The sequence below is a fragment of the Clinocottus analis genome, unplaced genomic scaffold (genome assembly GCF_023055335.1).
Source record: "Clinocottus analis isolate CAN_PGR_092001 unplaced genomic scaffold, fCliAna1.0.p SCAF_12, whole genome shotgun sequence".
NCBI lineage: Eukaryota > Metazoa > Chordata > Actinopteri > Perciformes > Cottidae > Clinocottus > Clinocottus analis.
This window is the reverse complement of record NW_027175843.1, coordinates 17260181-17286582: the sequence shown is the minus strand read 5'-3', so window position 1 is coordinate 17286582 and position 26402 is coordinate 17260181. Positions and strand designations below refer to the sequence as shown.

General features: G+C 43.1%; 1 protein-coding gene across 2 annotated transcripts in view; it reads left to right on the top strand.

Annotated features, from left to right (window-relative positions):
- Positions 1-25927, top strand: part of ptpn4a (protein tyrosine phosphatase non-receptor type 4a) — a 58406-nt gene extending 32479 nt beyond the window's left edge. For both annotated transcript variants that reach the window (XM_068572186.1, XM_068572185.1), the window contains exons 6-27: positions 647-691; positions 1035-1087; positions 3844-3964; positions 4493-4580; positions 6093-6181; positions 10258-10321; positions 11321-11493; positions 12480-12548; positions 12658-12792; positions 13600-13764; positions 17325-17484; positions 17996-18079; positions 18284-18340; positions 18665-18821; positions 19842-20008; positions 20394-20484; positions 20924-20985; positions 21921-22067; positions 22584-22712; positions 24518-24666; positions 24787-24922; positions 25046-25927. In XM_068572186.1, the coding sequence (XP_068428287.1) occupies positions 647-691; positions 1035-1087; positions 3844-3964; positions 4493-4580; positions 6093-6181; positions 10258-10321; positions 11321-11493; positions 12480-12548; positions 12658-12792; positions 13600-13764; positions 17325-17484; positions 17996-18079; positions 18284-18340; positions 18665-18821; positions 19842-20008; positions 20394-20484; positions 20924-20985; positions 21921-22067; positions 22584-22712; positions 24518-24666; positions 24787-24922; positions 25046-25483 (2779 nt within the window). In that variant the 3' untranslated portion in view covers positions 25484-25927. The remainder of the gene's footprint in view (positions 1-646; positions 692-1034; positions 1088-3843; positions 3965-4492; positions 4581-6092; positions 6182-10257; positions 10322-11320; positions 11494-12479; positions 12549-12657; positions 12793-13599; positions 13765-17324; positions 17485-17995; positions 18080-18283; positions 18341-18664; positions 18822-19841; positions 20009-20393; positions 20485-20923; positions 20986-21920; positions 22068-22583; positions 22713-24517; positions 24667-24786; positions 24923-25045) is intronic.
- Positions 25928-26402: the final 475 nt, after the last annotated feature.

Sequence of the window (26402 nt, the reverse complement as noted above, 5' to 3'; positions counted from 1 at the left end):
AGATATACAATCTAAAGGTATTTCTATTCCAGGAATCTTAAAAAAGAAGATAGCATAAAAAAGAGCTTTTGGGATCTAAATAATTGCAAATGGATTCCCAGGACCAGAGTTTCATTCTCCCGCTGATCCAGGCTCATAAAAGAAACTGAGAAGCCGGTGTGTTCCGCATCCAGGCCGTGATGTGTGGACAACCCACACTTCTGCAAACATAAGGCCTGCAACACTGCGCTGTGCAGAACCAACACGCAGAGGAGGCGTCACAGCGCCATATCGCCTTTTCCCGCCCGGTGTTTATTTCAGCCTCTCTGCCTTATCAACACTTTTTATACAGCTTGTAACTGTGAGTATGGGGGATGGGCTTGGATCTCACACGCTGAACCGGTGCCTTGTGCGCTCAAGTCGCGACACAAAACACAATCCTGACAGCTTTGTCTTGCTGTGTTTATGACATCGAACACCCTGAGACACTGCTCTGAACGCGACCGATAAAAGTCAGCTTAGAGGTTTCCATTCATTTTACACAACAGGAACTTCCATCAGAAGTGTTTACAAATACTTGTCTTCCTGTACAGTTGTATACAAGTCAAACAGAGGTAACGGTGCACTAGTCTCTTTTCTTAATGCGCTGTGTTGTCTCCCCCCTCAGGTACCAATATTATCTTCAGATCAAGCAGGATATAGTAACTGGAAGGTGAGTCTCCAGTTGCCTTTTTAAATGTCTGTAAAGAGTCGCCGTTGTAGATGTATTATCCTTCCATTAGCATTGGTTTTGACGGAGTGCGTCAGTGGGTTTAGATTCTGCCAAGAGTTGCATGACTGGAGGAGATATGAGTTCATACACTCACACACATACACACACACATACACAAGCTCTTGCACATCTAACACACTCATTGTTGTGAAAATCTGCTTTCTATCGCTCGGTTTCTGTTTTTAAATTTTTTTTAATGTATATATATATTACCACGATTATCAAAGATAAGTCATTGCTCCTTGTGTGTTGATCCACTACTTGTGTTGCTGTGGTTTTCCAGATTGCCCTGTCCACACAACACCGCCGCACTGCTGGCGTCCTATTCCGTTCAATGTAAGTATAGCGCTCCCTGGATGCATCCACTCTTCTGTAACGGTGGGAAAGGCAATTCATTAGGCCTCTCTTTAGCTCCACTCTCTGTTAAATGTAATGGCTGTGGTTGCTCCAGTGCATTTATTGCTGGTGCTCTGAAGCCATTATGATTCAATCAAGACTCAAGTGTGGTGTTATTTGATAGTATTTGCAGTGATGTAAACATGCAATGTGATTGCGTCTTTCTTATTCTTTTACAGCCGGGGTTTAGTAAAAACAAAATCCTTCTTACTGGTCAAATATGGTACAGTGGCACATGGAAATGTGCTGTTGTGATTGAGCGTTTGTGTTAAAGGCTGACTGGGCCCCTCTGTCATCAGAATAATGACACACTGGTCCGTCTGTGTCACTCGCTCTTTCTCTTTTACTGCTGCTCATTGTTTTCGTGCAGCCTGTTTTGCCCTCTGTCTGTTTCTTTCTTTTATCTCTGTTTAGTCTGTCTCATCCCTTTCTGCTTATCCCCCCTCTTTTTTTCTTCACACTCACAACCCCGCCACCTCTCTCTCTCTCTCTCTCGCTCACCCCTCCCCTCTGCTTTCTGTCTCTCCACCCCTCTGGCATATTTTGTGGGGAACTTGCGCTGCTGCAGTATATAGGTCAGAGAAGAGATTTGGCCTAGACCGCCGCCACCATCATGACACTACTGCTTTTCCCCACGCAGACACACACACACACACACACACACACACACACACACACACACACACACACACACACACACACACACACACACACGCACACGCTCTTTTGCCGGGTCCATGTTGTCACTCTGCTCGGTGCCAGCCCGGATTATGAAGATAAATGTTTGCTTTGGGGAAAAACGGCTTGAAGCAGCTGCTATGCTGCTAATTCAGTTAGCTTGGCCCAAGTGCCGGCGCAGATCATTCTAAATCCCACATTAAAGCTTGCATTCTCAAAACACCACAAATCCCACCCAGCAGACATAGAGTCTTGTTTAATATTGACCAAATACTGTCTGAAAACCATAGCAACTCTTTCCTCCGGAAAAAAAGGCATTTTGGTTAAAAATGCCTTTTTTTGTTCGTTTGATTTAATGTCGTTGATGCAAAGTTGTGTAATGTAGCCTTTCATAAAAAAAAAATGTTGTTACCAAACATTCATATTAAATGCTGAGTTTCATAATGTTGCTTTTGTTAATGTATTCATATTGACAGTGGTGGATGTTGGATACAATCAGTTTTCTGTGACACACACACACACATACACATGCGCTCATACACGCTTGGACTAAATTACCCACAATGCATGTTAATCCATCATCACAAACGGAGAGTTGAATGTCTCGTTTGTGCCTTCGTTGGTCAATAGCGTCATTATAGGGAGCCTGAGCTCGAGCTTGGTATGGATTTCACATCAGTGGATGAATATATAAAGAGAGATCAGGTTGTCGGCTCGTCTTTGAGCATCGTTTGTGTGAACGCTGAACCTCGTTAAAGTAATAACGGCAGCGTGAAGTATAACCAACGTTGGCCAACTCTTCTAAAACGTGAGCTATTGACTGTACATCAATTTCTCCCCAGAGCCGCGTGCACATCAATAAGCGGGTGAGCTTCGAATCGATTCGTTGGCCAATATGTTTAAGCTACCGGCTAGTAGGTTAGTCCAGGGACTACTTGATTAAATTGATGCTTTTGGAGCTTTAACCACAAGTGAGCGACCGGCTTTGGAGATTCACTTTGAGCTCCTTCTCTCTGAGGGCTCTGAAAGCTTTCCGAGATCTGAGAATCATTTCACGCTTTATCTTTCTGGCTGTTATAAACAATCACTTCATTTTCCGTCTTTTGAGGGAAAGAAAACAGCTGGGTTTTTGATCCCGCTGTCTTTTTGTTATTTTGAGTCACATGTAAATGCCTCTGGGCGTCTGCTTCATGCGAGGCGTTCATTCAGTGCCATTTTAGTTTTTGACATGTTTAAGATAATAGTATGTATTCACACAGTCCTACCATCTCTTTGGCCTGTGTTGATCATACCATGTGTTGGATCATCGGTATATGTTCACACATTGAGCTCTGCTCCGTTAGGATGATTCTATTAAAAGGTCGCACTGCCTTGTTGGCTCTGTGGAAAATCTGCAAGGACAAAGAAACACAAACATGTGTCTACAACAGCACATTTCATAGTAATACATACTCTCGGAACAGAAGAGGTTTGTCAGGGGTTGTATGAATTTTGTGGATGAGGTGTAAATATTCTTCAATCATTTTTTTTTTCACTCCATTGCCTTCCTGTGTAAACGGCTGTAAATAAGATGGCAGAACGATTGAAACGTGTGAGATCAAGGTCAACCAATCAGTGTACATTTAAATTAAAGGTTTGTTTTTAGTTATTTTAATTATCAGCCAATGCATGTCAGTGTTAAGACGTTTGCTAATGGCGATGGTGATGGCCAACGTTGACGGAGTGGCTTTAATCGGCCATATTTGCAATGAAAATATGTTTTTGCCACAAGTAAGCTTTCCAATCAAGGACAGAAAATGGTATAAAGGCTAATTCTCCCCCAGCACAGCATACAAGATTATCATAATACAAAAAAATCCTTCCAACTCTGTCTCACAGTGATCTTTCTGAAGGAGAGCGTACCTGTGCACGCCCAGTGTAAACCTCTCCACCGTCCCGGTCGTCGTCTCATCAGTCGCGTTGTTCCTCCTCTGCGAGCGATGACGGCGTTGACATTTAATCAATCTCTTCTTCTGCAGCGGAGCTGGGGGACTACAGTGAGACGGAGCATACGGCGGGCTACCTGTCTGAATTCTGCTTCATGCCCAACCCGCCGCAGGACTTCCACAAAGAGGTTGCCAAACACCACCAGCAGCACAGGTAGGCTCAGCACACACATTGAAATGCATGTAAAAACTCCCAGGGGGTTGACACGTCTGACTAAAAAATGGATTGGATTGTAGCCCTCGAAGAGATTACTTAACAAAATGTCTTTCAGTTGTGTTTACCACAATTTCAACACTTATTTTTTTGAGTTGGTTAAAAGAGTAGTGGTGGGAATCTGTATTTTGTTCAATAAACGAGTGTTGGAAATTATTTCATTTAATTTAACATGCAATTTGTTGTATTCTAGTGTATATTGTGTCGCAGTAAACTAGACATGCCACAGTTAATCTGACCTTTTCCCTGCTGTGACTCTGATCGCCCGTTTCTTTTGTTCATTTCTGTGCCCTTCTCTTTCTCTCTCTCTTTCTCCATATGCCTCTTCACCACACACACACACACACACACACACACACACACACACACACACACACACACACACTCTTTCTGTTTCTTCCTGCCCTGTCATCACAACCTCCCGTCCCCATCTGTCTTTGTACCCGTCCCTTTCTCTCTCGCTCTCAGTGGTCTATCTCCTGCCCAGTCAGAGTTTAATTATCTGAACACAGCACGCTCGCTGGAGCTCTACGGGATAGAGCTGCACTATGCAAGGGTAAGTAAGGTGTTATTCTGTGTTTACACTCGAGTCTGTTTCGGTGTGTTGCTGTGCCTCACGCTTTGAGTCTCTGTGTTGCTGTTGGTCCCGTGCCTCCTAGTTTTTTAGCCTGAGACAAGTCTGCGTGTGAACTTTTCCTTCCTTCTTTTTCCCCGAAGCAGAGCAAGATCATTGTTATCCATAACCTCGTACAACCAGTGGTATCAGAGTTGATATCAATAGGATCCAAATCTGCACCTCACCGTCACGACACGGCTGATTCAAACCTGCTTTTGTTCCGTCAGCGGCATCAGAAGAGGAGTGTGTGTGTGTGTATATGTGTGCACAGTCGATGTTGATGCCCACACCTTGCAGAAAGGCCACACATTGGCATTCAGCTCTCACTAAAGTAGCAGCAGATAGCAGAGCAGCCAAGTCACCATTTAGATTGATTCCTGTCATATGAAGTGTTTCTACTGGAAAGTCGTGTGGGGAAACATCACACGAAGCTTTCACCTGGGCTGCTGAAGGGATCGGAGCTGTGTCGCATCGGCTAAGATGTCACGGTGAAGCGGAGATTGGGTTTCAACTTCAGAAATAGAACGGACAGTGAACTGTTTGCCGTGGTCATTCGACCAGTTCAGAAGAAAATGGCGCTCGCCGCTGCTCGTTTCCCAAAGAAACAGAATGAGTTAACGCGCTACAGCGGTCACAGTTCATTCAAAGGCAATGCATCCTGCTATTTTCATTTGTTCGGGGATGTCCATTCTACTCTCACTCCAATTTTATGGCTTTAACTGTTATGGATTGGGACTTTAACTTGTGTTATACAATTGCAACTCACTTTAAGAAAGGTTGTTGTTCAACTAACTGACTGGTTTTCATGAGGGAATTTATTTTTTAGTTCTGAACGCCATTAAAGAAACGTGACGCTGATTCTTTTCAGAGTGCAATTAGATAAGCATGGCGTTGCATCGTTTGCTTGCTTTCTATATCATATTTCTTTCCATAGGAGTACATTGTATACACCGCCATAGTCCATAGACTGAGCAGTGGATTCATTAAGAAAGAACAATGTAAACGATTCCTGGAGTCACCAGCTGGTCTTCCAGGATATCCTACTTATGACTATTGATCACAGCTTTAACATAATCACTTTTGTTGTTTTCATAATGCAGCACAAGACAGACTGCTTCAGCACTCTGTAGCCCTCAGTATCACGTTGCACATGCAGGATGTATAAAATAACATTTCTTAATTAGATAATCAATTGGGACTAAAGTCTATTGGACTTGAACTCTGTTCTTGTCCCACACGGAATCAGATTTCCGTCTCTGTAGGTTTTTCTCAGTGTCTCATTAACCTCTCCTCGTAATTTGAGGCAGATGGACCCAGAGGCCGGTCCGTTGTGTAGCAGAGAGAAAGCCTCTCTTTTATATGTCGTACTCCTGTTTCTGTGTTTCTGCTCGGCTCTGCTTTTCACTACAAACACACACTCACTCTTCACACACCTTCCTCTCCCCTCTTCAGGACCAGAGCAACACAGAGATTCTTCTTGGGGTGATGTCCGCCGGCGTTGTGATTTACAAGAACAGGGTACGGATCAACTATTTCCCATGGTGAGTGACAAACGCGCGCACAAAAACATAAACGAACATGCGCCATTGAAGTGTCCAGGTGGGAACGGCATGGTGCTCCAACGAGACGTCACTTTTTACTCGAAGGCTGCCAATGTGTGGGGAGCGGAGTGAAGTTATCGGTCGTGAATATGATGTCACAACAGCAGAAATGTAGTCCTGGTGACGATGTTGCGGGGTGGTTTCGGTGACAACTTGAGCACCAGATTTGACTCGGTCCAGTTTTAGAAAGTTGGCTTGTCATCCATGATTTACTTTCAGCGAGGCAGTTTCGGAGTGAGCGGCTGCGGTGATGGATTCAGTGGATATGTAATCATCATCGGCAGCAGCTGAGGAAGATGAGACCATGGAAACCGAGTGAATCTCCGAGGGGGGGAAACCGAGTACTGAACCCTGTGGGACGCCTCGGGGACTCCGGGTCAGTGGGAGAGCTGTTGATGCACGATCCGATTTTTTATTTTTTTTAACACAACATTTCCACCAGCAGTTTCTGTTCCCTGTGTCTGTTGGAGGGGAAACATATTCAACCAAAAGAGATGAAACATAAAACGTTCAAGAAAGTAAGTGCGAGACATGAGAGAAGCTTGTGGTCAGAAGTTCAACAGCTTCAGTTACACCTGCTGGAAGCCGACAAGCAGAGGAGCTGTAAAAAAAAAACCCTCCTGGCAGCTCTCGGATGTGAATGAGTAGAGCTGTGGATGAAAAAAAGAACAGAAGACAACAAAAAGCTTTCTCCATTGATATGTTCGTCACTACTGGCAGCTCGTCTGTAACAGTGTGCTGACTCGCGCTCTGTGGACGCAGAGAGCACGTCTCTGTCGGTTCCCCGGCCAGGTTTCCCCTGAGCTGTGGGAATCAAAACTATGGATGTTCTTGTCACGAACCTCTCTGTCCCTCAAACATCTGCCAACTGCACTTGAACTGCCTCCAGGAAGCCTTTTTACTGGGAAAATGTGCTGCGTAATATTTTGGTAACCTCACACACAGTGATTATTGTCATCGCATGTAAACGGTTGAGCCTGAGTTGATCTTTGCTGGAATTATGCTGATGATTCCACCAGATATTTCTAAAGAGGGAAGGGGGGGGGCCTCTGTGTTGAACTGGGTTTCCTGGAAATATTATAGGCATCAAATCTGCTCTCTCCTTCTCTCGTTGTCCTCTTTTTTTTATTTTCCTCTCTAATTCACTTACTCACATCACCCTATGTCTCTAGCTCTCGTTCTCTCCAAAGCATCGATTCTTGGAAATCTCCCATCCTCTGCTGCTGCATTGTGGGAGGCTAAATGTTAATGGGTGCCGAGGGGTGGGATAGTAACAACTCAAATCCCTGTAACTCCGGAAGATAATTCACTCGTGTGTAGGCTTAACACACACACACACACACACACACACACACGCCCACACCCTGACCAAATGCACATAGCAGCTGGTATGTATGCGCGTGTGAGCGTCAGTGAACGTCTCATACAGTAAGATGTTTTTGATGAGAGGTGTTTGAGTGTGCGCTCACCAAGGGTTTTGCGGAATGAAGGGTTTTGTGTTTCTGACATTGCGGGGAACTGAAGTCGTAAAGCTGGGGCCTCGCGGCCCGTCTGGGCCCAAAAGGACTTTGGTTTGGGCTTTTTTGGATTCGTCTCCACGGAATGAATGTAAACCGAAGCAGAGTCCTCCTAGGTGGAGAAAAAAAGAAATGCATGTGTGTCTTCGGATCCAGTCAGCTGAGCTAAATTTAGAGACCAACAGTGGTGTCCACAACAGCTGTCCCCTGCCATGTGTGAGAGAGAGAGAGCGACACAATAGGCCACAGTGTTTCTCAAACCTACACTCACATATTTTTCTTCTCTCTCTTCTTCTTCTTCTTCTTCTTCTTCTTCTTCTTCTTCTTCTTCTTCTTCTTCTCTCTCCATGTTTTTTCTTCCGCCATCCTCTCTGAAAACAAAGGCTCACTCTTCCTACACCGTCTCACATCCTGTCACACCTCCTGAGGTCGCTCCTCTCGACGTGTCATCGTTCCCCCCCGTGCATGTAATAAATGGAAATCGTAAGATACAGTAAGGACGGGTCAAGTGAGAGAGACGTTTTTTTTTTTTTTTTGCCTCTTTCCTATATCTGTTCAAAGCAGCCTGACAGATGAGCCACACTTAGATGGGGGATGACTCACACTTTGCCTAAGCGTGTGTGTGTGTATGTGTGTGTATGTGTGTGTTTGCTTGTTTGTCCATGCGAGAGTGTGTGAGTAAGTATGTAAAATATATTTAGCAGCGAGCGATGAGTCACAGCAGCAACAGAGCTCTCGGAAGGGATTATGTTACTCCGCTGCTGCTCGTCAGCAGACCTCGGACTGTGGCCGCGCGCGTGTGTGGTCTTCTGATTCCAGCATTATTTCACACCGCGTCGACCGCTTTAGACGCATGACTAGATATTACGCAGATTGGTGGGAAAAGATTGGCGTCGTTGAACCATTGAGAGACTCTCCAGCGTGGTCACTCGCTCCCCCTCAAGTCATGGGAGGGGGAGCGGGGTCGGAGGTTAAGCGAACAGTTGGGATGTGACTCATGGGTCGGCTTACTTGACGAACGGGCAATTCATGGAGATGTGCGCGTTTCAATTTTATTTGTTGATTCCTGGAAGTTTGAAATGCAGTACTTTAGTTATGAATATTTAAACTCCCCTGCATATCGCTTATTAAGATTCAACTCATGCATTGTAAAATGTTACGTTGTTTTTTTCTCAAACCTCTCAAATACCACGGATGAGTTCTGCTGTGCGTCTAATCGTTATTCAGACTCTCAGAAACTTTATTTTAAATTCCAGTTTCTAACCCGAGGTTTCAAAAGACACTAAATATGCCGGATGTGGTCCCAGATCTTTAATTTAAACGGTTCTGGTGTTTGGCTTTGTGACGTCTGTGTCTGCATGTTTGAGATGCAGTCGACCAATTAGAGCTTTGTAGGCGGGATGAGGAACGTCAATGTCATCTTCCTGCACACCAAGTTAGCTACCTTGAAAAATAATGAGATAAAAACATCTTTAATAATGGCGACCAAGGTGGACAAGAATGATATAACTGTATGGGATATTGCACGTTAACCTCCAGAAATAGCAACTGTTCTTTACTGACATAAAAAAAGCATGGGATTTTAATATTTCACTTGCATCATAAAGACTTCAAAGGATGATGTAATGCCAGGCAGATGACACCCCCAACTTTAAGATGACAGAAAGGGGGACGAGAGTGATAATTAGATGTTGAGGAGGAAGAATCCCAGTGCTGTGACAAACGACTGTTTATATCAATCTGAAAGCTGCGAGGAAAATAAAGCTGTTCTTTGTTTTGCTTTCAGTGCATTTGGTTTCTTTTCTTACCCAGACAATATGACGAGTAGTCGAACAAGAAGCAGTGCTCCTTTCTTCTGTGCCATTTTAACATGGTGTGAATGTATGGTATTCAACCAACATGGGCAGAGACAGTTCAATGAGGCTTTTTTGTATATATATATATATATATATATATATATATATATATATATATATATGTATATATATATATATATATATATATATATATATATATATATATATATATATATATATATATATATATATATTTAAAAAAAACAGTATTCATGTTTGATTATATTTATGCAGAAAAACATTGAATATTATCACAATAGCTGGTCATGGCCATCAGGGGGATGAAATTAAAATGATCATAATGTAAAACATGAAACCTTTTCTTCTGCACAATATTAGTCTGTATTTTTAATTACCAAAAGACATTTTTCATCTACATACACATATAGTAAATAAAAGTAAAGCATAACCCTAATACACAATTATAAATCATTTCATAGTCATTTTCTAGAATTTTTTAATTTACAAAATGATCAGTTAACATTTTATATTGCGACCATTTTGTTCAGGATTGTTACTCTGTGTTCTATTGGGGATTAGCCCACCAAGGACTGTCTTAAGCACAATGACTGACGTCAATGTTCCCAAACAGCTGGTTGTCTCATTGCCTGTGGACACTAACTTTGTTTTTTCCTGTTTTCAGGTTGAAAATAGTGAAAATATCCTTCAAGTGCAAGCAATTTTTCATCCAGCTAAGAAGAGAGGCGGTAGGTGCTGTGCGCACACACACACACACACACACACACACACACACACACACACACACACACACACACACACACACACACACACACACACACTTACACCTACACCACCATGTCCCTCCCACAATTGTGACGTTTGAAAAAGATGGAGGTCTGTGTGTGTGTGTGTGTGTGTGTGTGTGTTGTAGATGTTGTTATCTGAGCTGTGTGCATGTGTCTGTAATCAGTATCAGATTAACCCCCTGCTGTCCGTGACCTCGTTGACTCTCACTCCCCACTGTGTCCTGCATCCCTTGTTTGACACGTGGATCTTTTCTTATTCATTCATTTGTACAGACAATTGACCTATCGACAGATTAGCGTTATATAGCTGGAAGTTCTGACATTACATTTCATTTAGCTGGTACTTTTATCCAAAGCGACTTATAATAAGTGCATTCAACCGTGAGTACAAACTCAGAACAACAAGAGAAAGTACAATTTCTTAAAGAAAGTTAAACTACAAAGTGTTATCAGTTGAAAATGTTAGCTAAAAGTAATGTTAAAACTGTTAGCTAAAAGCAATGTAAAAACAGTTGAAACTGTTAGCTAAAAGCAATGTAAAAACAGTTGAAACTGTTAGCTAAAAGCAATGTAAAAACAGTTGAAACTGTTTGCTAAAAGCAATGTAAAAACAGTTGAAACTGTTAGCTAAAAGCAATGTAAAAACAGTTGAAACTGTTAGCTAAAAGCAATGTAAAAACAGTTGAAACTGTTAGCTAAAAGTAATGGATAAACAGTTGAAATTCTTCGCAAAAAGAAATTGATAAACGGTTGAAGTAGTGAGCTGAAGCTACTGGATAAACAGTGAGGTGGTTAGCCACACGCTGCCTGTATGTATCTTCACTTGCATTATTCTGACGGTTGGACTCGGATAAACTGAATTCTGGTCACATCACATGCCGAATGCCAAACTCTTACTCCAAGGCCCACTCACCGTTCCCTTTCCCTCCCCGCACACAGACTGAGACCCGGGAAACGCTGCTGGGCTTCAACATGGTGAACTATCGGGCCTGTAAAAACTTGTGGAAGGCCTGTGTGGAGCACCACACCTTCTTCAGGCTGGATCGGCCCATCCCACCACAGAAGAACTTCTTCGCTCACTACTTCACTCTGGGCTCGAAGTTCAGATACTGGTGAGAACAAGATGACACACGCACACACATATAAACTGTATATATCCACAGAGCAAGACGGTACGTTTCTGAAAAGTCTCACCACGACAGCCAGACTTTCAATAAGTGTGTCCATGTCAATCTGTCAGACGCACACACACAAATACATGGACCAGACTTGAGGATTCTTTGTCTCCATTTGACTCTCAGTAAACGTCAACAGAAGTGTATATTTGTTTGGAGGTGGATGCAGTTGTTTCCCTTTGGGTGAAGAGGCTGAAACAGTGGAAGGCCAGTGCCTCTCATGTTGTCTTCCCCCAGAAAACCACAACTCAATTATTAATGGCGTCCATGTGCACCGCTCTATCAAACCTACTTTTACAGTGAGGATGTTCTATACGTTTTGGGGAATTTTAAGCTGAAAAGAGGAAATAATAGTGTTAAAGATAAACTCACTTATACAAATATTTTACTCTGTGCCTTGTGACAACTTAGTTTCACTTCATTGGCTATTTCCCTTTTCTATGAGACGAGTGTGAGAGGTGAACGGGGCGTTTGAGGTCTTGTGATGCATTATTGAGTGGCAGTGATGCAACCCCAGTGAGCTTTGCTCTGATGTTTTGGCTTGATGGTGTGTCTGTGTGTGTTTTTGCTCTTTGGATGTTGACTGACTTACCAGCATGATACAGCTTTTGAATTCAGAATTTCTGTTTATTAACAGTATATCATACGATAAAATGTCCATGTTGAATCTGTTGCACTTGAGTCTTTTGCACTTCAACTGTTGTATTAACTAGTCTGTAAGATTTTATTTTAAGGCAGAATTTATTTCTGGGGAAAATACGGAAAATAAAAGTCAACTTAGCTTTGTAAATCTTTTTTTGTTTATGTTTTTACCTTGCTAAACTTAAGAGTTAACGCTTGTCAGTCTTTTTTTTTTTTACTTCAGTTAAAGTCATGTTTTCCAAGACAAGGCCACTGACGGTTGTTGTTGTTTCTGTCTCCAGTGGGCGGACGGAGGTGCAGTCTGTGCAGTATGGAAAGGACAAAGGAGTCAAGGACCGAGTATTTGCCAGGTAATAGACAGCCTTCTTGGTTCATTCCATGAACTACAGGAACTTGTTTTATTGTTATTATTGTTTTTATTTTTGACACATCCCAATGAATGTCTCCGTTCTTACACAGATCGCCCAGCAAGCCGCTGGCCAGGAAGCTGGTGGGCGGAACGGACTGGGAGTCAGTCAGCAGGAACAGCCTATCAGATGAGAGACTGGAGACCCAGAGCCTGCCCACTCGCTCGCCACCCGGGACGCCCAATCAGTGAGTCTGAGTTTCACGCTTCACTTCAGCCTCCCGTTAGACAGCTGTGGCAGTGGAAATGTAAATGCTATTTAAATTGGGTGCGGGGATATGTACAATTACTGTTTTACAAGAATTTAATTACACAAATTAAATTCGCTGAGTTACAAAGGAAACCAAGTATAGTTTTGAAAACTTCTCAAGATGTTTTAGAGTCATGTTTCTTTCCTTCAATCATTTTATTTTAAGTTTTAACAAAAAAAAATCATGTTTCTGTAAACATTACATTGTAAAATGTGTGGTTAACATAGTCTGTAGTTCATGTTTATTATGAAACAAGCTCTGAAAAGTTGACCTCCTTGTTTAGTGGGCTGCCAGCTGCAGAAGAGAGTAGGGAGTCATTTCTTAACTTTATTGTGCCTTGAGCAAGTCTCTGAAGCCAAGCATGACCTCGGACTTGATTATTATTATTTATAAAACATGTCTCCCAAAACATAGAAAACATTGCATAAATTCTACTCTTGCAGTTTGCATGTATCAAGTATTGTTGGAAATGTTTTGATTCTTCAATGTTTCAATATCCAAACAAAGACAGAATTTAGCCTCACAAATCTCTTGTCTAATCAAAAAACAACATTGTGATTTGAATCAGAAACTTAAAGAACAAGTCAGAGTACAGCTCTGAGCGAGCATTAGAAGCTTTCTCTTCCTTCCGTGTTTAATAGCCGAAAAGATGGACACATTTTGGTCTGTGCCCAAACACATTGGAATCTGTTTTCTCAGCCCTTCTAACGCTGTGTGTCTTTGTGTGTGTTTTGTGCTCGTCAGGAACTCGCTGTTTGTACAAGAGGGCACACGACTACGCCCTTCGTCGGTTGGCCACCTGGTCGATCACGTGATCCACGCTTCACCCAGCCTGCCTGTCTTTTCGTCCTCCAATCACAGGTCAGCGTCGTCCACGCAGGCTAACAGCATCAGCTTGGACTCCACGCCGTAAGTCTCAATTCATTTGTCACCATCGTTTTCCTTGCCTTCTTTTTCTTTTGCCCACTTTCTTTCAAGCTGTTTGTCTTTGGGATTAAAAAAAAAACAACAACAAAAAAACACTCACCTTTGACTTTGTGGCAGGGAAATACATTTAAATAAACTGCCTCATAAATAAAGAAATAAAGCCCCTCCACCCACCCCTTAATTTAGAAGTTTCATTTTATTCATCAGTGTTAGTGCCACTTTGTCTGACTGTACTGCTGAGTCGACTGGTTTTTAAATGTCTGTCTGTGCCTGTGGCTTCTCCAAACAGTTCACACCCTCTCCCAGTGTCACTTATCTGGCCCATTGAAAGATGAACCCTTTGAAAAGCAGCCTGTAAAATGTGTTTATAGCAAGGAGCAGGGCGGAGAGGTTAGACAGGGCTGAACTAGCGAGTTAATGTGTGTTTGTTTTCGGCATGCCTTTATTGTGCTCACACGTTATAAAATATCTGCAGAACATATAACGTTCCACATTTTTGTTTGCCTAAAAGCAAAGTGAGTTATGAGTGACTTTTATATATCTTAAAACTGAATACATCTCATTCAGTTCCCCCAAAAAAAGGGAAGACAATGGAAGGATTAAGAAAGACAACACGTAGATTCAGGCAGTAGGAGAAGAGTTAGATGTTTTATTAACTTACACATGCTCTACTACAAAATACAAGTATGAACCTAAAAATTTGCATAATCTTAAAATATCATCTCATTATGTTTGATGGCCCAGATGGATCATTTTGCAATACGGAGCTGGAAATGAGCCACCAATGTAAGATGCACATATGTGCTGTCGAACGAGGCTGTAGATACGACACGCTGTTTCCGTTGCCACAGTAGGTGTGAGTGTGTGTATGTATGTTCTTGTGTGTATGTGTGTTTGTACGGATTGGAACATTTCTCGGCTGGAAATCAGAGTGGTTAAGTAACATTACAGTGGTAGTTCCGCTGCCTACAAAGCTAAACACACGTCGCGTTGTTGGCTCATCCCTCTGTTACGAAGCCAAACGATGACATAATCACCTGCTCGCTCTTCCTCAGACAGCACACGTTATCCATTCATATAACTGAAGTGGCTTTGATTTGTCCATTGTGATAGCCAGTAAGGTTTTCAATACGCACATCAGCTTAATGTTTTATTTGGAACATAATTCCTAAAAGTTCTGTTAAATAATAATAACTTTCACTTTCAAGCAAAACTTCTTGGATTCATATTTGGCGCGTCAGACTTTTAAACATCTTTTGTCTTTCAGTTTGTTGACCGATGTGCTTGACATATCAGTTTAGTGTATTCAATTTCCACGCAACAGAAACCCACTGAGAAGATTTGCTTCCTACCCAGATTCAACTAGTTTTTTGGGGAGCTATTACTTCTAAATCTACAAAATAATAAACGCAGTTTTGCCCCATTTACGTTAGTCGGCCTTCTTTGGGGAGAATCATGCATCGCTAAACTTCAAGAAGCATTTACCGTGTATTTTCAATCCCGTTTTCACGTCTGTCTCTTCGCTCGGGCCCATCATCCAAAATTCCCCAATGCTCCTCCCAAGATTTTCCTCCAATAAAAACTAAATTGGAACCTGGTTTCTCTCCCACAGGCCACAGTTATACGCTGTGTCAGTTCAACACATCAGCAATGCAACAAAGCTTGTGACACGCTCTATAATGTTCTGTTTTTAGTTGTGTAGAGTTAAAAGTATCCGCTTGGCTAAACCACGGCACATTACTGTGATGCTTTTTAAAATGCAGTGTTTATATTTTCTGGACTGTGTCAGTTAACAAAAAGGGACAATTATATTGTATATTGTACCAAAACATTGCATGCAACTGCATAGTGTGTCACGATAATTTGCTTAGTGTTCTCTGATCAGATGTGTTTCTTCACAGTTGTAAAGCAAAGTTTGGCTTCTGAAATTCGTTTTAGTTGAAAAACGGCTGTAAAAGTAATTTGGAAATGTAGTTTTGAATGCCACTGCTTGACAGCATGTTGGTGCTACCCTCAGTCCAGTGTTCATTCTGGCAGCTAGATTTAGTCTTCGTCCTAATCTTGAGACGAAAATCACATTTTACTCCTTTTTAGTAGTTTTATTTTAGTCTATTTTAAGCCGACGGCAACTTGAATACTTTTCTAATAATATTTTAATTCACTTTTAGTCATTACTTGTGACAAAATGTTCTATCATCTTTTTTATCTCATCTTAGTGTTGTGTCAAATGTTCTGTTTTAGTCATCAGATCATATTAATATCATTATTACAATTTTAGGTAATCTAGTCTCCATTTTAGTTCAACCTAATTGAAAATGGAAAATGTCATACATTGGAGAAGGAGATAGCTTTTAAGTTAGGTTTTTGCTTTTTAAACTAGATATTAGTCTGGTTTTGTTTCGTCAAAGATATTGTGTTCAATGACGCTGTCGTCTCGTCGTCGTCTCGTCTTAAAACACGGAAGAAAAGGTTGTTGATGAAGATATTTCATCATTGTTTTTCTTTGTGAAATGCAACACTTTCCTCCTTGAAGACATTTAAGATGCCGTCACCTTCAAAGCATTTGACAGAAGGAAACCTAAAAAGCAGGGCTTTGGTGAAAAAGGGTTAAATATCTTCATCGCAGGGCCTCGGCGTCATTGTGGGAATGAAGATGCTTTCATATCCATTTCACTCGTCTGTGTCGTGTTGAGGAAAGTGAGGCAGTTGGACGCTCGGTCTTGGCTCAGGCCCGCTGTGAGCTGCCCCCCTCCTGGGAGCCTGACCTGGGTTTGACCCATAATACATCCGTGTGTGTGTGTGTGTGTGTGTGTGTTTAAGACACAAAGTGGCACCAGTAGCAGCAGCCAAAACAAAGGCAATGCTCTTTGACTGGCGTTCTCGCCCCAAAGAGTGCCGACACACACACACACTTACATTCACAGACTCGGAATCAAATGACATGCTTTTACCCCCCAGAGAGTGAGCCACGATGCTGCTTGTGTGTTGTTTCTTCGTACACACTGACTGCCTTTTACTGTCTTGATGATGGAGGGGGGTGTTTTCCTTCCTCTCGCAGCCCTTTTATTGAGGTTAATGCATTGTGACTAACACAGTGCTATTAAGCCTCTGTGTCTCTTGTAATCTGTTTCTCTCTCTCCCCTTTATCTGTTTTTCTACCATTGTCTCCTTTTTCTTTTTCCACTAAAGCGCCCACCTCGTTAACAAACGGCACAATCTTTGGCTCGACCCATTAGTCTTGTCTTTTTCTGTTCCAGCGTGTTTTTGTCTTTTGGTTTTCCACCATTTTCAAAATGCAACGCTGTGGTTTCATCAGCAGTTATTCTGCTGAAGAGTGTGATTCATTTTGAATTTGACGGTTATGATTAAGTCATGTTTTTGCTCTCCTGCTGGATACAAGTGCGAGCATGTTACAATAGTGATGCAAAAGAGAACCATCACCACAGCTGGAACATGTTTCCCCTTTTTTGTTTCATTCAAATCTTTCAACATTCACACAATTCTCTCTCCTTCTCCCCTCCCTCTGGCTTTACCTCCCTCAGGTCTCCAGAGGGGCTCGATGGCCTGCCTCCAGCTCTGCCCCCCAAGCAGCTGAGCAGGAAGACCTTGAGCCAGATCATCCAGGCCCACTCCCAGCAGAGCCTCCTGGACAACCACCTTAATGAGATGTACGACGTCCCCGTCAACGCCGATAAGACCACGGTCAGTACGTCAAAACAAGACTGTAACACGCTTTACATGTTTAATAAGCCCAGTTACATAAAGCATTTTATAGAAATACTCAACCCAGTCGTCCCTCTTTTGTGTCTTTGTCGAAATGTGTTGCACAAGTTTTAACGCATGCCCTCAGGCGGTTTTATGAAATAGATTTTTTTTTTAAATATTGATTTGCATTTTGATGTTCTAAGCATATTTAGGATATCATTTAGGAACACCGTTAGAAATGAAAATAAATCACAACCATAGCTGCCTTCAATTAAAGAGGTTCTGTATTCTGCAAAAATAATCTTGCAATGTTTTGGTGGTTTTTTTTCTACCCCCTAGTGGCCAAAATCATTTCTTTTGTGCCACTAAATCTTGATCTTATCTTAAAGAAGTGCAGCTGGTCTTCCAGTTGAGTGCAGATTTACGCCTAATGCAATAGTAGAACCGCATGGAATGGTCTGGAAGAAAGTACTATGTGAATTTTATTCATCTGTGTCCAATTTTGCAGCTAAATGGAGTTGTTCCTCATGATAATCTGGTCCTGATTAAGATGCAACCGGACGAACATGGACGTTTTGGCTTCAACGTCAAGGTGAGCGCTGATAGAAGTTGGATAATGTTCTATTCTTTGTCCCTCTCTCTTGTGTTGGTCCTTGGTTCACCACTTGTACGTATTCATCATGACCGATTCCATACACCCGGCTTAAACTGTTAACTCTCAAAGGTTTCTCGCAGCTAACTTGTGTGTCTGTCTCTGTGTGTGTGTGCGTGTGTGTGTGCGTGTGTGTGTGTCCAGGGTGGAGCTGACCAGAAGATGCCCATCATTGTGTCTCGAGTGGCTCCTGGAACATCAGTAAGTTAACATGCGAACTATAGGAACAGCGGGGTATTGGAACAAACATGTAAAACTGATTTGGGAAAAAAATCCTCAGACCAGTTTTGTTGTTTCCCGCAATGCAATATTATTTTAATAATTTTTTTGTGCCATTGCATCACTTAATTAACTTCAGAAAATTCGTGAGGCGAGAAATCTACTGTGTGGATTTAGAAAATTGATGGCAAATCGAAAAATATGTGTCCCAAAGTCTATATTTTAAGACAGTTTCTCCTTTATTTTTCAAATTTGACTCATCGCTTCTCCTCCTTTGCCCTCTTTGCCTCCTCCCCCCCCCTTCAGGCTGACCTGTGTGTGCCTCGCCTTAACGAGGGCGACCAGGTGGTCTTAATTAATGGGCGGGACATCTCTGACCACACCCATGACCAGGTGGTCATGTTCATCAAAGCCAGCTGTGAGAGCCATTCCGGAGAGCTCATCCTGTTGGTCAGACCAAACGGTGAGTCGTCCCCATTGGTTGGAGCTACCGCCTCACTTTTCTAGTCATTGGAGCATCGCAAGCTGTAACATAACTGGCATATATAACTGTTATTTATGGCGCCAGCTACATCACGAGTTTGGTATCAGAAGTTAAATTGATGTTTTTTCTTCTTTACTTCAGACACCGAATGTATTATTTACTTGTAAAAGTGGTTTTGCCCCCGAAAGAATAATAATTAAAGGATTAAAACTTCCATTTAGTTGAAATCCTCACAGTGTTTATGACTAAAGAATACTGTTGGATGTGTTATCCAGCCTTCTGACTGGACCCTGTCAATCTTATGTGGGGAGATTTCAAACTTTCCAACAGCAGTGTACATCTGAGAGTTACTGGGTGTGAACATCTAGTCAACGCTACTCTGAACATGTGGCGCAACCCATTTTAATGTAGTGATGCATGAATCTCCACTTTGTAAACCAGGAGAAGTGTAACACCCGGACAGCTGCAGCCCCCACTCTTAAGGATTAACGTCTACACATCTGGTCACCAGCCTCCATTCTTCTTCTGGTCTTTTTCTGGACTGCTCAATCTCACTCTTTTTAGAGATGTGTGAAGTTACAGCACCGCCATATATATAATTATTCATCGTGTTGAAACATGGCGAATCATTTCCCTTTTTAATCTGCATCAGTGAAGCAGCAGGGGAGCTTTTTAAGATGATTGCAATTCTTGGTATTTTAACTGGGTCATGGAGGGTTTTATGGATTCTATTGAGAGTAGATATGAGATTGCATAAATGTATTGAATGCCTGTCAATTCACATTATTATTTTTTGCTGTTTTTCTTAAACGTTGGCATATATATTTGCAGCTGGATGAACTATATATATTCCTATTTGTCACTGTTTTGGTTGTGGCTTGAAGTCTTTTCTTTCTTCATTGTGTATTTATGAATGGACTCCTCCGGGCCTCAACCTCGATAAACAGCTGTGTGTGTGTGTTTGTAAACGGTGACATGTGTCTTCTCGGTCCCGTCCAGCCATCTACGACGTGGTGGAGGAGAAGGTGGACTCGGAGCCAGATTTTCAGTACATCCCTGAGAAGTCCCCTCAGGACCCCACCCAGCTAGACCAGCATGCTTTGAGGGACTCCATGGTCATCCTGAAGGAAGGCCTGAGCAGCGGAGCCATACTCGCTCAGTTTGACGTACGGAGAAAGTATTCATAATAAAGTCACATGAATGTGCACACGCATGCCTACAGAGACAAACTTGTAAAGTGGTTACGAGCATTTGTCACACATGTCTTTCCTTCACATTCCCGTAACGTCCTGTCTTTCATCATGACCACTAAACAGCTTCCTGTTTAAGCTCGCCGTCGTGCTTTTACTGGAGAGGAACGTTTGACGCAAACACACTATAAATTAAAGCCAGAGATATAGTACACAAGTCGTTCATGCACACAGACACACAGTGTTTGTAAAGTATTTTCATGCATTTTAATTGTCGTAGACGTTTGTGTTCGAACGGCGTGAGCAAACATTCGGGTGGGGTTAGAACTTTAATATAAATTTGTGTTTCTTTTTATTACAGCAACTGTACAGGAAGAGGCCCGGGATGACCATGCTGTGTGCCAAATTACCTCAGAACGTTTCCAAAAATCGCTACAGAGACATCTCTCCTTGTACGTGACTGCACACGGCCGTCTATTTCTGTTGCTCGTGTTTAAATATGAACTGACATTGTTCCTTTCTGATGCTCTTGCTCTCTCGCTCTTGCTCTCTCTCTAGCTCTCTCTCTCTCTCGCCCCCTCTCTCTCTAGCTCTCTATTGCTCTCTCTCTTGCTCTCTCTCTTACTCTCTCTCTTGCTCTCTCTCTCTTGCTGTCTTTTGAGCTCTCTATCTCTCCCTCTCGATCTCTCTCTCTCTCTCTCTCTCTCTCTCTCTCTTTCTCTTGCTCCCTTTCTAGCTCTCTATCTCTCCCCCTCTCTCTTATACTCTCTTTTGCTCTCTCTCTCTCTCTCTCTCTCTCCCCATGTGTTTCCCTCCTGAAGTCTTTTCCTTCATCGTTTGTCAATAGTTTGTAATCTTTCTTCCTCTTATTGTCCTTCTCTCCGTCTGCAGATGATGCCACGCGGGTCATTCTGAAAAGCACAGATGACTACATCAATGCAAATTACATCAATGTGAGTTTGTTTCTCTTTTATCTCTCCATCAATATCTCTGTGAGACGAGGTGGGTGGTCTGCCTGGCTAACCATCAAAACACATGTTGGTGGTACTGGTGAATGAATTAACCACATGAGCTTTACGAGCCAATAACATTGTGGGTTCATGTTTTGCAAGCTTAAAAAAAAATGTCAGCCATCAGCAGCTCATGGATGTTATTGATTTAAGCTCCTTTCAGATTCATCTTTAGGGAAGGCATTTTTTGAACACGGGACCACCTTTACAGATCCAAAAGCACCGCAAACAGTACCATCAAAGAAAGATTATTTTAACGGGTTTTTCAATTGAACGATTGTTTGTCTCAACATCTTAATTATTGATCATTGTGAGCCTCCACCTCTCACTCGTCTAATCAACTCTTTACATCCACCAATACATTTTCTCATCAATGTCATCATTCATTGGATGGACTGCATCTATGGATGCCGCCGTCTATTGTCTATCTGACAGTGCAAGACGTTCTGTTGTTGTTCTCATTATATTTCTGTTTGGACATTCATCCTATAAGAAAAATCCCCTCAAAAATTTGTGGAAATTAAAAATAGTATGAGAAACGTACGACGGTGCTCTTTAGTCAGAACAAGACGCACTTATTTTATATCTATCCGTTTATTGAAACATGTGCCGCTTGATTTCTGGCATTATGGGATGCCGTTCAATTACAGTTTTGGTGTCACTATAATGTCACACGGTCTGAATTAATTATGTGGTTGTACCTTTTTTTTTGAGAGCAATCTGAGAACATTTAGCTCTCCTCTCTGCTAAAAGACTGTAAATTGAAATCCTTGCAACTGAATATCTCTGAATCTCCATGTCTGTGGGTCTCTCTCTCTCTCTCTCTCTCTCTCTCTCTGTCTCTGTCTCTCTCTCTCTCTCTCTCTGTCTCTCTGTAGATGGAGATTCCAGCCTCGAGTCTTATAAACCGCTACATCGCATGCCAGGGACCCCTGCCCAACACCTGCCCCGACTTCTGGCAAATGACTTGGGAGCAGGGCTCCTCTATGGTGGTCATGTTGACCACGCAGGTCGAGAGAGGACGGGTACGTAGAGGCGTTCTTCAAAGACGAGGACCGGAAAGCACATATGGTCTGCTTGCATGTTGTCAGTGAAAAACCTTCACCCTCCACGTGGCATTGCTTTGAATTTTGCGAGCCTGATTTTAAAAACCCAAGTTTCCCCCATTTGTAGCTGTTGGGTAATGGACTGCACGTGAAGATGGAATCTTTATTGTCTTAAATCTTCTGTCAAAACATTTCATCTTTTACAACACATTGCTTTAGGGAAAAAGAAAGGTTTAGTTGCAAAAGGAAAAGCTGTGACGGACATTTTGAGATCACGATCCATTCATACCACCCGAGGTTTTCAATGATTCCAGATGTATTGGACATTTACGCTATATACATACTATAATAGTGAAGACCAGTTGGCTTGCCTTAGTGGAAGTCTCTTCTGTAGCAGAGCATGACCTCTGACCCCAGAGCTGAGCATACCAGTAGTGACATGCTCAGTATACTAGCTGTTCAGTTGTAAAGGAATACTTCTGTCTGCGTTCACAGGTGAAGTGTCACCAGTACTGGCCCAATCCAGACAGCAGCGCCACCTACGGAGACTTTGCAGTAACGTGCCACAATGAAGAAGGCAACACGGCCTTCCTGGTCCGGGAGATGACTCTCACGCACACTCAGGTAGAGACAGACACACACACACACGTTTACTTTTAGGTCAGTTACAGGATCATCACATGGACTTCAAATTATTTCCTGAGAGTAACTGTAGCCCTGACCCGAACCACTGACCCAGAAATCAGCTTTAGTCCAAACCTACTGGTCTGAAATGTGTCATTGAAGGCAGCTTAAGTCAGGAACACACACACACACACACACACACGCACAAAAGAGAAATAAAAAGTGCCAGGCAGCAAAGAACAATGAGGACCAAATCGGAGGAACAAGGGAGTCTCGGTCGAGGATGAGCCTGCTGAGGACCCCGAGGAGGTGTGTTGCCATGGTGACCAGTGTGGGCTGTTCTTTTTCTGGCTCCCGCTGCTGCATGCATCTGGTTACCATGCCAACCCCAACCGCCCCAGTCAGTCGAAAGAGAGAGAGAGAGAGAGATAAAGAGAGGGAGAGGATCAGAGAGAGTGGCACGGTGGTGTTTTGAAAAAACAGAACACAGATGGAGAATTTAAGTCACGTTGAAGACTTGTTGGTGCCCAAAGTCTTCCTTTAACCTTTTGGAAACCGTGTGAAAATCCTACAGCGCCAATTCTAAGTCCCAGCATGCCCCATTCAGACAATCTTTTGGCATAAAATACGTCATTATTCTATTTGTGAACAGAACGACACAGTTTTTTTTGACTGAAACTCCTTCGTTACAGACCAAGGCTTTGTTTTATTGCGATTTTTGTTGATTTTCAGGTCTTAATCTTTCTAAAGAGGGGTGTTATTGACCGCTCGAGGAGGCATTTTTTGGGCTCATATCATGCTGGATGTTCATAGTTAGGATGAAAAAAGTGTTTTTTTTTCCAGATATAAATTTTTTTCTCAAGACTTTGCTGAACAAATACATACAATTAACACAAGTATTGGAAACAATTTGGGGTTCCTACGACGACTCACATTTCATGTGACGTAACTTGGCCAGTTATTGAGACTCCAAATCAAATTGAACGTTACCTTCCAGTGGAGGATCGTGCGTTTCCCGCCGTCTGCGTGCTCCTGATTAGTTATCCGTGTGAAGCCCGCCGTGCATCGCGTGACCTTTCGAGCTACAAAGCGCTGTAGGAGGAGGCAATTAGCATTCTCCTCTGCCTGTGATTGTTGCTATGGAGATGGATGTGTTACCATGGCAATGAAGCGAGGCAGTATAAAAGAGGAACACGGGGGCTCTGAGTCGCACACGAAACGGCGGTCGGTAGTTTTGCAGCAGTTTGTTCGTCGCCTCCGTGTGTGTGTAAATGTCACAAAAGTCTGACCTATATATTTATTCAGCGTCGTTGTTGTTGTTGTTTTTTGGAGCCACATAAAGATTTACATTTTGTAGTGAAGATATAGTAAACATTGTCTTCAATATCTGGCAATTGATGAAATGGGGAAAAGAACAACATGAATCACCGAGTGGTCCCGCGGAGTGGAGGAAACAAAACCACCGTTTCTTACTCACAACGCGTTTAAAGTCCATAACTACTCACGCGGGGCGTTTTCCCTGAGGACTCTGAGCTCAATGAAACCTGCTAGGAGCTCGCCCACATGAAATGCATTAAAATAACCTGTTTTGGGTTCTGATGAGTGATATCTGAGAATCATGTATTGCTTGGAAAGCTTGGCTCATGTTTCCAATAGCAAAGCTTTCTGAAAGGCAGCACATGAAAAGATGGCGTGAAGTCATTTGTCTTCTTCTTTTCCCTCCATCTCTCTCTCTCTCTCTCTCTCTCTCTCTCTCTGTCGGTCCGTGTGTGTGTGTGTGTGTGTGTGTGTGTGTGTGTGTTCAGAGTGAGCAGCAGAGAGAGCTCACCCAGATTCAGTACCTGGCTTGGCCGGACCACGGCGTGCCGGACGACTCCACTGACTTCCTGGATTTTGTGTCTCTGGTTCGGACCAAACGCGCCGGACAAGACCAGCCGATGGTGGTGCACTGCAGGTACAGAGTCACTTAACCCGCCGCTTCATTGTGTGTGTGTGTGTGTGTGTGTGTGTGGTGAGTGACTGTCAAAGTCAACTCGTGTCCACTGCGACGCTCTCTGGTCTGTGTCACTTGCAGTGCCGGGATTGGTCGGACGGGGGTTCTGATCACCATGGAGACGGCGTTGTGTCTTATGGAGTGCGGTCAGCCGGTGTATCCGCTCGATATCGTCAGGACCATGAGAGACCAGAGGGCCATGATGATACAAACACCTGTATGTAGACGCATCCCCTTGTCTGTCCAGCTGCTCTCGTCCCCTGCGAGCCATCAGCCACAATGTGTCTCTCTCTCTCTCTCTCTCTCTCTCTCTCTCTCTCTTTCTCTCTCTCTCCATCAGAGCCAGTACCGATTTGTGTGCGAGGCCATCCTGAAGGTCTTCGAGGAGGGCCTGGTCAAACCCTTCATGACCGTCGTCTACCAGCTGAGGGAGAACGTGGAGGAGGAGAGGGAGGAGCAGCAGCAGCAGAAGGCAGGAGAAGCGGCCGAGACGGCAGCGGCGGCGGCGCCGGACGAGATGGAGGCGGCTGCAGTGGAGCTGCTGGAGGGAGGTCTGGATGAAGAGGAGGATGATGACGACGAAGAGGTGGAGGTGCTGGATGTGGGGCAAGTGACAGAAGAGGGGGAGGAGGAGGAGGAATACGAGGAGGAAGCAGAGGAGCCAAGCGTCGCAAGCGTCACAAGTGTTGCAAGCGTCGCGAGTGCCGCGAGTGCCGCGAGCGCCATCAGCGAGTCCAGCGTGAACCCTGACCCTGACCCCGACCCTGCTAACCCGTGACTTTTGACCTCTGCTGGTCGTGTGGGTTGTCAGGAGGAGGCCAGGTGGGCCGGAGGAGAGAACAAAAGCACTGTTGCACTTTATGCTGACGAAAATGGAAAAAAAAGACACACAAACGAACAGACGTGACAGTCGTCGTGGACAAGCTAGAAGAAAAATTTAAAAAATGAAACCCAGCTGTGTTGAATAGGTACCATTAGTGGATATTGTATGTTCAGGGCAAAGAAAAAAAGTCATGGAAAGAATGAAAAGTTAAACGTACGAGAGAATAAAATGTGGACGGGGAATTGCTGTAGTGCCATAAGTACGGAGGGGAGGGGCTTCCCCACATGGATGGAAAGTTGTTTTATTTCCGCGGGTCGCCCTGTCCCCTTCTGAGCGAGTCTGCCAGACGGACCTGCCTTTTTTTTAGTGTCCTTTTAGCTGATAAAGAGATATACCTTATCTTTTGTTCCTCAGAGTATTTATTGTGTTTTTAGTTTGTGTCAAACCCTGTCCACTGAACAAAAAAAAAAACTTGTATGTTTGTTTGTATGAATCTAGAGCTTCATGCTTTCCTGATTAAATCTTAGGTAGTATAAAGTAGTGCGATTCCTCTTCTAACTACTTTGTTTCTTTTGCTTTTTCGTGGAGAAAAAAAGAAAAGAACTGATTTAATTTATTGTACTTGGTTTTTATTATTTTTTTTAAATATTGCTCAGCTTTCTGGTCTACGTTTCTGACAGCGCAGACTGACAGAAGGACAGCCGGAAGCACTTTGTGTCCCACCTCCAGTTGTACTCTTGCTCCTGCTTTGTGCTGTGTTTTTGAGCTCTACGGACGCTCTGAAGCGGCCATCGTTTTGGGCGTGGTGAAGAAGAACATAACCGGGTTTACAATCCTCTGCGTTTGCCGGGCACCTCTCTATCACATACATCCG